Below are 15,881 nucleotides of genomic sequence, written 5' to 3'. Positions count from 1 at the left end.
CAAAAGAAGGCCCAAAGATTAGTATCTATTTCAGAACAGAGTAGTGTGTTGTAGCTGTTAAATCTATCGGCAATGGACCGGGACGATGAGACATGCTCTATGCGCTAATCTGTAATGGAATGAACAAAAGTAAATGATATAAAATTGAAAGATGGAATGAGATCAAGGGGGAGAATATTAGTTGATCTCCACCAGCCTATTGAGCCCTTGCCTCTGCTCCCTGATCGGGGGAGCCCAACCCTAACTGGTTGGTGGGCCCCTGTCGCACAGCACATATATATAGAGGAGTGGGGAACTGGGCTCGGGTCATGAGGTTGAACGGAGCCGCTACCCACCTACAGAGAAAACCCTAAACCGATCCTAAAGATGTGCTGCCGGCGACGGGATGTGCCCCACCAAGCTCACCGTCGCGCCTGCAGGGTTCCACCGTTCCACTGCAGCACCACCGACGTCTTCTACACCGTTACAACAGCGTCTACCCGTTGCGGTGCTACTGTCCCAGGCGAGTGGAGAAGCCCTAAAGGAAGAGATCGTCCCCGGATCTACGATTACACACAGAGGTACACATTCGATCCTAACATTCCTCGCTCATCTACGTTTGTCCATGAGTGATACGGGCATTCTTTGATTATTATTCTTTCCTAGAGTCCGATCAATTAGAGCTTGCTTGTTTGTACTTTTATCCGCTGGCTGAGCCTAGGATTTTGAGGTTGTGTATTCAAACTGCAAAGGTGTGTTAATTTTTTCATAATCTAAAGCATAATATTTGGCATAGAATGTGTTTTAGGGGTTCGGGGCTAAATTTTTTAATACTCTAGCTGTATTTTTAACCTTTTCTAATAATACCCATACATATGAACATTATATGCAGATATTGTTTTGGCATAAGTAATGGGTATATTCAATTGAATACGGAGTACCTTCGAATCTATATAGACCTGTCCCTTCTTGTGTCTATCATAATCCACGTGTATTGGTGTAGAATGGAGTGCAAATTTCATCTTATTCTGCATCAACATATATGAATTGAGTTTGATATAAATGTATAAGTTCTTATGTAGTTCGCTAGTCCTGCTGGGACGTCCTTATACATACGCCTCGCTTGTAGATAAATCTTTCGAGGTAAACCAACATTTTTTCCCGTTGGTTCCACTGTAGCCAAATAATGCTGCTCTTAATTGAAAAAAAAAACACATTAATAGTATAAGCTGTTGCGCTGTCACTGTGTCTTACGCTTTGTCTAGTGCGGCATGCTGCAAGCGTGGATACGCGCCATCTCTCACTCTCCCAGCCAGAAACTCGCGTCGACCGACTCATCAACTCAAGTCGAGGCACCAGGTCTATCTCGAGAAGCACACCCGCTGCCGTTCGAGGAAACGACAACGGGCCAATCCGATCACCCGTTCTGCGCTTCCCCCCATTCCCGTCCCATCGCGAGGGCAGCTCATCAATGCCGCATCCTCGGATTCCCCTGCGGCCCCGTCCGCCTGTCTCCCCTGTGCCAGCCCACTGGGCTCCACGCGTCCCTATCGCACCCGGTTCACACCATTTCAAATCCCACCACCACCCACGCCGCCCCCAAACGGTCACCCGTTTTACGCTGCGCTGCGGCTGCGCACACCGAACCCCTCCCCTCCGCCCCGATCGATCCGGCCGGCGGAGGGCGCCATGGCCTCCCCCAACCCCGAGGCGGCCGCGGGGCTGCAGGCCGTGGCTGTGGCGGGGGGAGGGGAGGGCGGCTCGTCCTCGTCGCTCGGCGCCGTTGCGGGGGCGGCGGCTGTGTCGTCGTCCGGGGAGCTGGTGCCCAGGAGGGCGTTGGCGGTGCGGAAGGAGCGCGTGTGCATGGCCAAGGAGCGCATCAGCCGCATGACTCCCTGTGCCGCGGGGAAGCGGAGCTCCATCTACCGCGGGGTCACCCGGTACGCGCCGCACGGTCCCTGCCTCCCCTCCGTGCTACTTGTTGCCGCCTGCCCGCGAGAGCTTAGGCCCTTCGCTAATCTTCCTTTGCTAAGAGCTTGACATGTTGTTTCGGCCACTCGGGATCTACTATGTGCGTGCAATTCCAATACCCTGTAGCTGTAGGTCGAATGGTCGCGGCACAGAGTTTTTTTCGTCCCATGCACCGCAGAGGTTTATTCCCCGTAAAGTACAGTTGGCTGGAATTGCAAATGAGGCGATCTCACATCTTAAGGACCTTCGTTAAGTTAAGCTCTCTTGAGTCTTAATAGCGTTGACCTTCCCATCTTAGCAGGTATCCTAGTCATCAATAATTTTGGCAACTACTTGAATTCTAAAATTTTCTGGCAACCATTCACTGTTCATGGTCTCACAACATCGGATTTCAGCTTGGTAGTGGATCAATGCTGTTTTATTCAGCATTCACTGTTCATGGTCTCACATTCCGCTGCTGTTGTTGTTGCTGCATGGGTACTTAGTCGATGTAATACCTAGAGTTTTGGATTCTTCTGAAGCAATTTCGGTCCAGCAACTGAATCGAAATGATTTAGCTGTGTTTTTTTTTGCTGCTACCACTAATTTTAGCAGCCAATTTCCTCGACAAACATTTCTATCATGACTTTGTTATAACTATTTTGAACCTTTTCTCCATTATTACCTTATATGTTTGTATACATTGATATAGAACTGACTTTGGCTCGTCAATAGGCATAGGTGGACAGGTCGATATGAGGCTCACCTTTGGGACAAAAGCACGTGGAATCAGAATCAGAACAAAAAGGGGAAACAAGGTATGTCTGTCTCTCTAATACAGAGTAGCTGCAGTTGTATGTGTTCTTGAATTCCTTAATATATTGCAACTGTCAGATGGCAAACTTGTCCACTACAACCTGATTAGGTTGAAAAGATAGTTTGGCTTGGTTATGTAGACATCAAGCTTTCATAAATTAATGTGAACTAGTAACTTCTCTCTCATGTGATATATAATATAGTTTTTGGTTGCATGTACCCGTAGTCAGACTTTTAATACTTTGCCATTGATATGTACTTGAATACTCCCTTTGTTTCGCAATGTTTGTCTGGTCTGGGTACCTAGGTGGTATAGTGTTTGATTGAGATTAGGAATATGATAAATTTGTACTCACTGGACATATTAATAGTTCATCTATCCAATGAAACCAGGTACAATCTGATTTTGTGAAAAGATCGTCAGTTGTTGAGCCTCTGCGATACGTGGACCAGACAAACTTTGTGAAACATATTTATAATATTGCGATTTTGCTTTTGTATAAATATACCCTGACAGAATTTAATGGTCAAAGCTACATGTCCAAATCGACATTTCTTTTGGTGACTGGAGGAATCTTCTTCAACCTAACACTTGACACTCAAACATGCTTTCCACCTTTCCCACCGTGCTGTGAATCGGTTGGGCTGTCACAGAATAATGATTGTTCTTGCATTATGCCATAATCACTGCAAGACATGGATGCAAGTAAAGAGCTATGCCTGCTGCAGTTTCCTCTGATCTATTTCATATCTCTGGGAGATGCATAACTGTATTTAGTCAATGATATTGTTTTCTTTGTAATTTTTATTTCTGCATAGCTATCATTGATCTGATCTGATTGAATTGTTTATTTTGCATGGAAAACTACATCGCACAATTGCTATTGCAGTATATTTAGGTAAGTGGCATCCTGGTTTTAACTTAATTTGCAGAGTTGCTATGATTTTCTTAATCATTCTCAATTCTGTGTGCAATAACATAGGTGCATATGATGACGAAGAGGCTGCAGCAAGGGCCTATGACCTTGCTGCATTAAAATACTGGGGAGCTGGAACACAAATAAATTTTCCAGTGAGTCATTTTTACTTGTGTGATGATGATTGACTCGTGTTTTTAATTGCTGTTAGTTCTCCCACTTTTTTTTTTAGATTAGAGTTCAAGGGCCATCGCCCCCGTCTTTGAAATTCATTAAAAGACAGTAATATTCAATACAGCGCAGTGTGCAAACCCCATAAACCAGAAGACCAAACCTAAATCAAGACTACTGAAGAACCTACTGAAAGGAACCCACAGAAACCTCAGCAGCGCTCGCCACTGAACACCAGCCTAAAGAAACAACCATCAGCTTTAACCACAGAAAACAGCACCCAAGCATTACAAGATAAGCAAACTGGATCTCACGCCAGTCTGCAAGAGCTCCAGCCTTGGAAATCATCAGAAGAAGAAACCAGCTCCGGCTTCATCTTCAGGAAACTCTGCATTCGGTCCACCACTTGCAGCTTCTCCAGAGAAACGTCCAGTCCCACCACTGCCTTCAGGGAGGAAGCCACAACACCATAGAAGCTTTCCTCTTGATCTCCAGCACTATTCTTGACAGGGAATCCTTCTTGTTCTCTGGGCACAAAATTAGCCAATTTTGTGCCTTATATGCAATTTTGTTCAGCAGGATATCCATCCCTTTCCATCCCGTATTCTGAAAACATAAGTCATTTCTTAGCTTCCATAAGCTCCAAAGAGCAGCAGCAGTAATTATATTCACCAAACCATGTCTTTTATTACTAAGCCAAAACTGGCCAATGGATTCAAAGGAACCTCCCAGGTTCACCTCAAGAATCTCAGAGAGCACACACCAGAGCTGTGCAGCTACTGCACACTCAAAAAACAAGTGTAAAACAGATTCTTCCTTACAACAAAACAAGCAAGAAACATCTTCTAACTTTCTTCTCTTACTCACGTTATCTCTAGTAAGCACTTTGTTTTTAGACAACAACCACAAGAAAATCAGCTTTCTATTGATAGAAATTGTTTAATTCAGGAAGCATCTTATTTGTTTCTAACATTGAGCAATGAGACGTCAAAATCTGCTTTCCGCTAAGAGAAATTGTTTAATTAAGGAAGCATCTTGTGGGTCTCCTTTTTTTGGTAAAAAAGTCCTTTGTTTCCAACATTGAGTAATAGGTGCATATATGCAAAGAAATCTTGACAAAAGCTATTCAGCAACATAGTTTTGTACTTTCAAATTGGAGGTTTTGAGACTGTAACCAGATGTAAGATGTGTCTACATCATGGTTGTTGCCTTCTTTTTGTCCTTTATTTTGAATTTGACAAAGTGTGGTCCTGATATATCATGCTTGCACAAGTACCTGCTGTACTCCTTTGTATTCACATGATGAAATGATGGACAAGAAATTACACTTCCGAACCTGTACTTCTATCCATTAATTCTATTATTTTTTTGTAGTGATATTTGGAAATGGATGTTTGCATGTCATAATTACGCAGTTCTACTTGAGTAGAATGTTTTATTTTTTGGAAGATTCAAGTCGGTCGACTGATAAGTGCAATAAAAACAACAATATCTTCTGTTGAGTGTGACAAAACAAATGTATCAACACATAGAATTGCTTGAACTGATAACTGTACATGAGTTGCCAATGTAGAGTATTATGCTATCTCTGTTCCATGCTTATTATCACAGTAGTCAATTGAAGCTGTGTAGAGTCAATAGAAGGGCGGGCCTGGTGCAAGCGGTAGAGTCTTACCGCCTGTGACTGGAAGGTCCCGGGTTCGAGTCGCGGTCTCCTCGCATTGCACAGGCGAGGGTAAGGCTTGCCACTAACACCCTTCCCCAGACCCCGCACAGAGCGGGAGCTCTCTGCACTGGGTACGCCCTTTTAGTCAATTGAAGCTGTGTTGTATTTTATTTTTATTTTAATTTTTTAGACTTATGTTCATATATGTTTGCTTATTTAGGTCTCTGACTATGCAAGAGACCTTGAAGAGATGCAGATGATCTCCAAGGAGGATTATCTCGTGTCTCTTAGGAGGTATATTTGTGCATTTCTAATATATATACAGATTATTCTACTTTATTAAGCACTGACCAGAAGATCCATCCACTGCAGAAAGAGCAGTGCCTTTTACAGGGGGTTACCAAAATATCGTGGGCTTCTTAGGTATGTGTTAGCTATGAAGATTTCTATCCCTGCTAATGGAAATTACTTTTTTATGCGAACCCTTAATTCATTCTTTAATAAAGAAGATTTCTATCCTTCATTAGGAATATTTGATTTCACCCATACAAACTTATCTCTGTTTGATCCTAGCTACCAATTCCAATCGCTAGTTTGATCCTACCTACCTTGTGCATAAATTTCTTCATACTCTGTCACAACATTAAGTCGTGTGCATTAAGTCAGAATCTTGGCACTTCGTAAAGCCTCACATTGGTGTGCCTTATCATGCAGGCAACTTCATAATTCCAGATGGGATACCTCTTTGGGACTTGGCAATGACTACATGAGCCTTAGTTGTGGTCAGTCTGTACAGACTTCTGCTGTTCTTTGTAGTTGTCAAACTCTAAGATGATAGAAGTTGCTATCAGATTGTGTGGCTAATGATTTTATTACTTCTGAAATTACAGGCAAGGATATCATGTTGGATGGGAAATTTGCAGGAAGCTTTGGGTTAGAGAGGAAAATTGATCTTACAAATTACATCAGGTGGTGGCTACCAAAGAAGACAAGGCAGTCAGATACATCTAAAACAGAAGAAATTGCTGATGAAATTCGAGCTATTGAAAGTTCAATGCAACAGACTGAACCCTATAAGTTGCCTTCTCTTGGCCTCGGTTCGCCATCAAAGCCCTCTTCAGTGGGTTTATCAGCATGCAGCATATTATCTCAGTCTGATGCCTTTAAAAGCTTCTTGGAGAAGTCTACAAAATTATCTGAAGAATGTACTCTTAGCAAAGAAATTGTAGAAGGAAAGACTGTTGCCTCAGTACCTGCTACTGGATATGATACAGGGGCAATTAATATTAACATGAATGAGTTGCTAGTGCAAAGATCTACTTACTCAATGGCCCCTGTTATGCCTACACCAATGAAGACTACCTGGAGCCCTGCTGATCCTTCCGTGGATCCACTTTTTTGGAGCAACTTTGTTTTGCCATCAAGTCAACCTGTTACAATGGCGACAATAACAACAACAACGGTTTGTTTCGCTCCCTGATAATCTATATAAACTCTCTTTTCTGATTTTGCTGAATCTGACCAATGATTCACAACAGTTTGCAAAAGAATGAGGTAAGTTCAAGTGATCCATTCCGGAGCCAAGAGTGACTGCATGAGCTTATTGAAGCAGGACACTTTAGATTGGTAAGTAAATACTCCAAATCTGATATTATTGCTAAATGTTTCGATTAATTTTTCATTAAGTTTTAGCTCAAACTTTTTACTTTTTGTGTAACAGTAACAACCAAATTTTGGTAAAGAGACTGGAAAGGAAACATCGAATTCTTGAACTGATTGATTTGTATGTTCATAAAAACATATAACTAATTTGACAAAGTAGTCTTTGCCCTAACTCCTAGTGGTATATTAGATTAGAAAAATTATATGGCGCCCAAGGGGGCTGACGCCCTCTTTAGCTAAAATATCATGTTGCAATGTTTCAAAAAAAATCATCACAAAAATCATGTATGTAGTACACCCAAAGTTAAGTGTGGTGCAATAATTCAATTTGAAATTCATCTTTGATGTTGAGATTAATAAAACAGAAGTGTCACTGTCAGCACATAATGAACAGTGCCAGGTTGACTGCTTATCTATTTTGTTTCTTGACATCTAGGATGAATTTCAAACTGAATTGTTGTGGCTATACTTAACTTTATGTTTACTGCATACATGATTTTTGTGATGATTTTTGAAACATTGCAACATGGTACTTTAGCTAACGAGGGCGCCGAATCTGCACTCATTAGAATATTTATCTTCCTTGCAAAAACTAGTGCCATTTTTTTAAATTGTAGATGGTGAAAGATGATTAACATTACACTAATTAGTTATTAACTACTGCACTACAGAATGCTTTCATATGTCTCTCTGCATCTGCATCTTAACTAGCATCATTTCATGGAATAATGTTAATGTCATTCACATACGGATAAATGCCTATGCATAAGCCATGGAATTATTTTTTCTTGAACATGCAGGAGAGTTGCGTATCATTATATTAAAAAGAAAAATTAGGTAGAGAAACCATTACAACCAACACGGCAACACCCCACCACACTCACATCCCTAGAAAAAGGCATGCATGATAGAAATGGACACTCCATGGCCTTGCCCTGGCAACTTGATTTCAGTAGGGACCTCGTCAGGAAATTCCCATGCTTGCAGTAGGTGTAGGTCACTACCAAAATTTATAGCCACAAAGTGCACCCAATTTCAAGATTAGTAAGAACTTTGTAGATATCCATTGACTTGTGCATGAGAATGGCTATTATGTCCTTGATTGTTGATTTTATTTGTATTAGATTGCTAGTTTGCTATTTAAAGTTTAATAAAGCTTTGGACATTTCAATTGATGAACAGGTCAAAGGCAACATTGTGCGTCAACTAGATTCTTTTTGTCCAGCTTTTGATGTCGCAACTTGTGAGCAATACTCCCTGTTTATCCATACTTCATAGGACATGAATAGAAGGTTAAGTGCAAGCATAGCTATGTAATATACAGTGGCTAGTTGCCAGAAAATGAGATTTAGTTGTAGAGCTGTTTGTACATATTGAGATGGTTGTTTCAGTTAAGGCTCAACAGATTTGAGGAAAATATCCAACGAAATGATACAGCTCTAATGCTAAATTAGTTATTTTGTACAGATGATTCCAATGCTTGATATAAAACCTCCTTTGCTATAAACCCATACCTCATAATTTTATGATGGGCCATAACAGTTTTTATTAGCTTAATTACTAGTGTAAACTTATAGAAGATGAAGAACAAGAGTAGCCTGTTAAAACGTGAATGTAAATGAACAAGATTTGGGAGAACTGTTGCTTTCATTGATCTCGGAAATATATTTATACAAGTGAAGGGGTGTCACGAAGGGACACGACTGTTCCCAAAAGACATGCCCTTTGGAACTAAAATTAACTGTCTAATCATATCCACTAATCATGTGCTTGATGGATGAGATCACTCGTGAAGAGACGCATGTTCGTCTGTAGACGTCCGTTCGCGTATAGGTGTCATTTCACAACACCCTCCATTGATCGAATCTTCCTTGAGATCAATGCAGCTGTAAGCTGAAATTCCTCGAAAAATCCTATAGGAAAAATCTGAGGAATATATGATATGCCATAAAACTCCTTTAAACCTTATTGGAAAAAAGGAGAAAATAGCATATTTATTTGTGATTTAAATAAACCACTATGTCATTGAGTATCCCATTAAAAACCCCAATGGAGAAAAATATTGGAGATACGACATAAAAGATAACTCCTCCAAAAACCTTTCAGGAAAACTATGAGGAGCAATATAAAATGATATGTCGCTAAAACTCCTGTTAAAAACCCAGTGGGAAAATTAGGAGAAAATGTGACGACATATTATTGGTATTGCCTCTTGGATAACTCACATGAAAAACCTTTTCAGGGAAAAACCATGGATGAGTTGTGAGAGCAATATGTGTCTTTGATATTTCTCACAAAAACCCCAGTGGGGAAAATAGGAAATATGACACATGCTTATGTTAATATTATCTCATTAAAAACTTTAACAAGAAACCTTGTAAGTAAAACTTGTGAAAGAAAAGAGTATAATATGATACTGGTATAGGTCAACATTTAGGAGATATCTTCCCCTAATTCTAGCAAATCTTGAAGTCGCCGCATATCAATTCCATGTACCAATATTTTTGAAACACAGAAGTTGGTGAAAGGTCCCTGTTTGGTTTTGGTAATTGAGTGACAACTTAGGTGGACTAATTATGTTTATGTGAGATACACAGGTGATTAGTCCACAGATACATGTGTGTGAGCAACATATGCCATGAAGGTGAAAATGGCTTGGAGATGTTGCAAAGCTCACACATGTGATGATGAAGGAGCTTATTGCACATGAGACATGACATTGAGTCATGTGATCAAGGTGGAGAAGATCAAGACTAGACTTGGCTTGATGGACCGGTTGCAAGCGTGAAGGGCAAGTCGAAGGCTTTGGAGTGATGGACCGCGTGGCGGTGAAGCTTGAGCAAGACTTGGCGCCGATGGACGATGGCAACGGTGAAGAGCAAGTAGAGTCAAGATCGATGAACCAATATGATCATATGATGATATGAAGTGGATCATATCATTGTTGATCGTGTTGGTGCATGTGTTGCATCAATATTGAAGGAGATGGAATGGAATGCGCAAGGCAAAGGTATAACCTAGGGCATTTCATTTCACCGGTCATAGGTGTGTAGAGAAGTTTATGACCGGGTTTAGGATAGATGGCCGTACTATCAAGAGGGGCAAACTTGTTTGCACATCGGTCATCTAGTGCCACTCGAGTGATCTAACTTTGCATTATCGCTAGGATCAAGTGGCGTGGCAAGTTGAGTGGCTAACATCATTTGGGAAATGATTGTGAAAATGCTAACACACATACACATGATGGTGTACACTTGATGGTGTTGGCACATTTACTAAGGCGGTGGTGTTTGTAGGGGTGAGATGGGTTTGGGTCCCTCTCTCCCTCCCGTCGCGGGATTCGGCGCTTTCGGGAAAATGGAATGTCTATTTTCTATTGCGCCGGATGTAAATTCCTGTGGTTAGCACACTTGAGCAAGGGTGAAGAGAATGGAGAAGATGCTGGCGTCGGTCAACTGACCGGACGCTGGATCTGAATGCACCGGACGCTGGCAGGCTGCGTCCGGTCGCGCTGACGTGGAGTGTAGCAGTAGCTGGAGAGTGACCGGACGCTGGCTGCGTCCGATCGCGTTCGACCGGACGCGTTCGGTCATGCTCGGGAGCTTACTGGAAACGACCAGACGCTGAGGGTTCAGCGCCTGGTCAGTTGAGTGTTGCTGCATCTGGTCAAGTCAAGTGACCGTTGGAACCGGGACACGTGGTCGTCTGCGAGCGACCGGACGCTGAGGTCCAGCGTCCGGTCAAAACGACCGGAGCGTCCGGTCGGCCCGACCATTGCCCAATGAAGGGGTAACGGCTAGTTTAGCCCCTGGGGCTATAAATAGAAGTGGCCTTCGGCCATGGCTGGTGTGGAGCACCTCAAGGGACTTAGTGTCCATGCTTATGAGTGCTTGGGAGCCCTCCATCACACATATACTTGATAGTGATCATTCGATTGTGTGAGTGAGCGATTCTAGTGCGATTGCATCGTGAGGTTGCATCGAGTGGCACTAGGTGATCGAGTTGCAAGCCGGTGGTGCTTGTTACTCTTGGAGGTTGCCACCTCCTAGACGGCTTGGTGGTGGTCTCCGTCGAAGCGCGCAAGAAGCTTGTGCGGCGCTCCGGAGAAGTGCTTGTGAGGGGCATTGTGCTCGCCCCGTGGGAGCCGCGAAGAGCAACTCTAGTAAAGCGTGTCATTGAGCTACCCTCACTCAAGGGGTGGGTTCTTGCGGCGCCCAACGTGTGGGCTTAGCGGGTGATGCTAATTAGCCGCCGAACCACCAAGTGAGCGGTCGACACAACGGGGACTAGCGTGTTGGCAAACACGTGAACCTTGGGAGAAAAATCGTCGTGTCAACCTTGTTCTTCCTGTTGGTTTGCATCCCCGTTACACAAGCTTGCGTTTACTTTCATATACATTAAGCTTGTGTTGTTGTTTTTGTAATTAGTTAGCTTGTGTAGCTTGCTAGTTACCTTCATGCTTGTGTAGCATAGAAGTAGCTCCCTTGCGTGACTAATTTGGTTTTAGTAACCTTGTTAGTCACATTGCTTAGTTTATGTAGCTAAGTATTTGCGCTCTCTAATTAGGCATTGGTTGCCTTGTTATTGAGCATTGCTAGTTGGCTTTGTGCTTTTGCTTACTAGCATGTGTAGGAGCTCCCTTGTCGCTTAAAGTACTAGTGGCATAGGTTTGTGTAACCTTGCTCTTAGAATTGTTTAGGAGAGCTCTAACTAGCACGGCACCTTTGTTGCATAATTGTTATCTTTGCAAGGTGCTAGTGAACATATATAGTGGGGTATAGTCTTGGCTAGACCGATAGTTTTAATTCCGCATTTGTATCGGTTAGTCGACGCAATTAAATTTTAGAAAAACTATTCACCCTCCCCTCTAGTCACCATCTCGACCCTTCAGTTGGTAAGGACTTAGTAAATAGGTCAGCGAGATTATCACATGACTTGATTTACAAGATGTTTATTTCCCCGTTTTCTTGTAATTCATGGGGATAAAACAGTTTAGGAACAATATGCTTAGTGATATTGCTCTTTATGTAACCCGATTGCATTTGTGTAACACAAGTAGAATTATCTTCATAAATAATTATAGGTGATTTAATCTAACCAATACCACATGCCAGTTGTATGTGGTTAATCATTCTGCGAAGTCATACACATTCATGTGATGCCTCGTATAGAGCAATAATTTTAGAATGATTAGTAGAGGTCGTCGTCAGAGTTTGTTTAGAAGACTTCATGAAATAGCTATACCTCCATGTAAGAATACAAATCCAGTTTGGGATGGGGACTAGATAAGTAACCAGCATCCGTGTATCCAATCATATTGGGATCATGATTTCTCTTAAAGAATAAACCAAGATCCTTTGTACCACTAAGATATTTGAGGATATGCTTCGCTCCCATCTAATGACGATGAGTTGGATTTGCACTATGTCTAACTAGTATGTTCACTGCAAATGCAATATCAGGCCTGGTGCAATTTGCAAGATACATAAGTGCTCCAATAACACTAAGATATGGAACCTTGGTCCCAATATCTTTTCTCCATTATCTCATAGTCTAAATGGATCTTTCTCTATTTCTAAAGAACGAACAACCATCGAGGTTTTGTTATAATATGATTTGTCTATATTGAATTTCTCTAATATTTTCTGGATATAGGCTGATTGATGCACTAAAATCCTTGAAGGACGGTGCTCAAGTTGTAAGCCTAGGCAATATTTGGTCTTACCCAAATCTTCCATCTCGAATCCACATGATAGAAATTGTATCTCAAATGATTGCATAATTATTTCTATATCATGATGATATCAAAATAACCAATATACATAATCATGCTTAATTATACACAATGTATGTTGCGATTTGTATATGGATTCAGAATATGAAGTCCACTGGGACTTATACGTCCGAATCTATCAAATTCATTTGATATGCCAATTATTGAATTTAGAAAACTTCATTTTCACACATACCATGGGGTATGCTATGCTGGGTCTCTGCGTGAAACCATATGCTACAAGCTCTCATTGTTCACCACCTTGCTTCTGAAAAGAAACTCTGTGAGGGAAGATATTACGGTGGTAATACTTCTCATCATTGAACAAGAGCAATCTCCTTAATTGTCACATTTTAGTTTGACCAATTTTGAGTGTGAAGACACTCTGCCTAGGACTTTTAGTCTGGATCCAGTAAGGTAAAAAAACAATCTTTGAGAAGTATATGCCGTGACAATTTGTAGTCTTTAAATGATTGATTCGGTTCTTGAAATCAATATAGCATGTGAAAATGTTAACCCTTTTGGACTCCGAGTCATTTCCCATATGGAGTCAGGGTGTTCCAATGTCTCAGGATCAGAATTTGGGTGCACCGTTGATCCGGGTGGATTTTGATCCGGGTTTTGGATGCTCATCTATTTTGGGTGTCTACCAACTTGAGGTTGGCTTAGATTTACTAATTTGGAGGATATTGTCCTCGGTATCCTCGGATGCTTACTTGGAGCATTATCCTTAGGAGCGGCCGTACTTCTCCACCTCTTCTTTGGAAGTGGAAGTTGAATGGTTTTAATTGGTACCTCCATTCTTTCGAGCGCATTATAAGTAGGATAAGAGAATTTTATGACACCCTTATTATCAGTAAATGTTTCTAGCATATTCTTTGCAATATGATGCAAATATAAGACATTCTAAATGATTAGGTTTAGAATTTTTTGGTACATGAATGTGAGGATTGCTCTTTTGATTCCTGGCATTCTTAATGTGGTATAAATCTCCCCCTAATGTCTAAAATTATCCTTAAATGTGATCAACATACGGGCAATTTATAAAACCAATGTAGAGTTACCTCTTGGGATCCCTAATGCCCATTGGTATGTTAGGGTGGTGATATGGGTATGTGAAAACATACTCGATGCGTAGATGGGAAATGTTTGGCTACGGCCAAAGTTTCACGTACATACTGCAACAGAGGGAGTTGTATAAGTGCAGCTTGATGAATTTGAATTAATGATGTGGTGTATAAGGCCAAATGCAAACAACTTAGTTCTGGTAAATTACAATTCTATTTTAATATGTCATGCAATTTGATTCTCAATAAGAGACTCAATAAAAGCATTATTGGTATGGACATAAGGTACTTGATATATAGTACCCAAAAACTAAACTGTTCCATATAAAATGGATTTGATCCCACATCCAGGATAATTTGCTCTAAATTGAAGATTTCGAGCATTGAGTTTGGTATAGTGATGGTTCTCATGACTAAGAGACACACCTGGGATTATATTATGGATGCATAAATGTGCATTATATAGTATCTTTATGGTCCATAAAATGGTAAATAGAGTCACATGTATGTTCTTGAATTTCTTCAAGAAATGTAGTGGCTCATATTGATGCTATGACCAATAGAATTGATAATAATTCTCAAGTTATCTCTATAGTAGAATAACTAAGGCAAATATGCCAAGTCTTGTTGATATCAAGAGAGAATTATTTGTACGCAACATTGGATACAAGTTATGTATATGTAGTCAAATCCAACTGAGGATGTTTTGTTTAAGTATTGCCATATCCGTTGTTAAGAGAAAAATACTTCTCTTAGTTGTCATCTTGGGGTTTCTATATGAAAACCACATTGACTGATATCTCTATAATTTTAATTGGGTACATTTTAGAATCAGAATACAAGAATGAATTCATGATTATTATTTGAGTACTAATAGGAAGTATGATAGTAGCACGACCAAAGCCCACTATCATGACATCACGTCAAGCGATTAACAAAATATTTCCTTATCTCTATGTAAGAGTTTAGGAATATTTTGCTTCTCTATATATAGAGTTTATGGTGCAACTATCCACTAGGCAAAATTCCTCTTTGCATTTGGATTGACTCCCGTATAGGTCTATATATAGCATGAAGAATATAATGACATTCTATGCAAATATATAGATTACATACAAGTTAATTAATGGAATATCAAATGTGATGGCACATTATTGTGATATTCAATTAAAATTGATGATAACATTTTATATTACAACACCAAAATAGGATGAAGATACTATGTATCTTTGTAAATGGAAGACAAATTTGGTCTCCAAAATGGATCAAGCGAAGTAAATTCGATGATCGTGCTCTCCATGCTCATAAGACCCACTTATTAATTAAGTGTTTGGTTGCTACTTGATTTTTTATGAAACTTGTTGTGAACAACTAGCCTTCCTGGTGGTGTTAGGTTGAAGATAGAAGCGTGCTTCATATCTTTATTGTTGAGTCAGATATTTATGTCCAATGGATTTGTAATACCGATCAATTAAATGTTTCAAGGTATGACATTTCCAACTTGTGTGGCTGTAACATACACAATTGGGATAAAATATGGTTCTATCATATTTGGGAAATGCCTTGACCCTAAAGAATGCACGGGGCTGCTACTTCTTTTTGCGTTAAATCTTACCATTAAAGTTCTATGGATGGCATTACTACATGGCATCAAACTTGTAATGATTCTAAAAATTCAATGTACTTCAGATGATAGAGCATCACTATAATGCTAATGATGATTCCTCGATAAAAGTTTATCGTACACTTAGACCTGAAGTAATGTAGAAATTAATCTAGAATATATTTGGTAAGTTGTGTGCTTTCATGAAAACGTGATGTTGGGGGATATTTTGGAACACTATAATTATATTCTCAAGTGGACTTAAGATCCTAGAGAT

General features: G+C 40.6%; 1 protein-coding gene across 1 annotated transcript; it reads left to right on the top strand.

Moving 5' to 3' along the window:
• The first annotated feature begins 1,532 nt into the window (after positions 1 to 1,532).
• LOC136517144 (AP2-like ethylene-responsive transcription factor SMOS1) lies at positions 1,533 to 8,590 on the top strand. Its single transcript, XM_066510660.1, has 10 exons — positions 1,533 to 1,919; positions 2,665 to 2,747; positions 3,636 to 3,644; positions 3,729 to 3,817; positions 5,720 to 5,793; positions 5,872 to 5,922; positions 6,214 to 6,281; positions 6,390 to 6,961; positions 7,038 to 7,125; positions 8,344 to 8,590. Exons 1-9 carry the CDS (start codon positions 1,669 to 1,671, stop codon positions 7,050 to 7,052), a joined length of 1,212 nt encoding a protein of 403 aa, XP_066366757.1. The 5' UTR covers positions 1,533 to 1,668; the 3' UTR covers positions 7,053 to 7,125; positions 8,344 to 8,590.
• Positions 8,591 to 15,881: the final 7,291 nt, after the last annotated feature.

This window comes from Miscanthus floridulus, chromosome 17 (genome assembly GCF_019320115.1).
Source record: "Miscanthus floridulus cultivar M001 chromosome 17, ASM1932011v1, whole genome shotgun sequence".
In the NCBI taxonomy this organism is placed as follows: domain Eukaryota; kingdom Viridiplantae; phylum Streptophyta; class Magnoliopsida; order Poales; family Poaceae; genus Miscanthus; species Miscanthus floridulus.
Note: the sequence above shows the minus strand (reverse complement) of the source record. Positions and strands in the feature narration are given on the sequence as shown.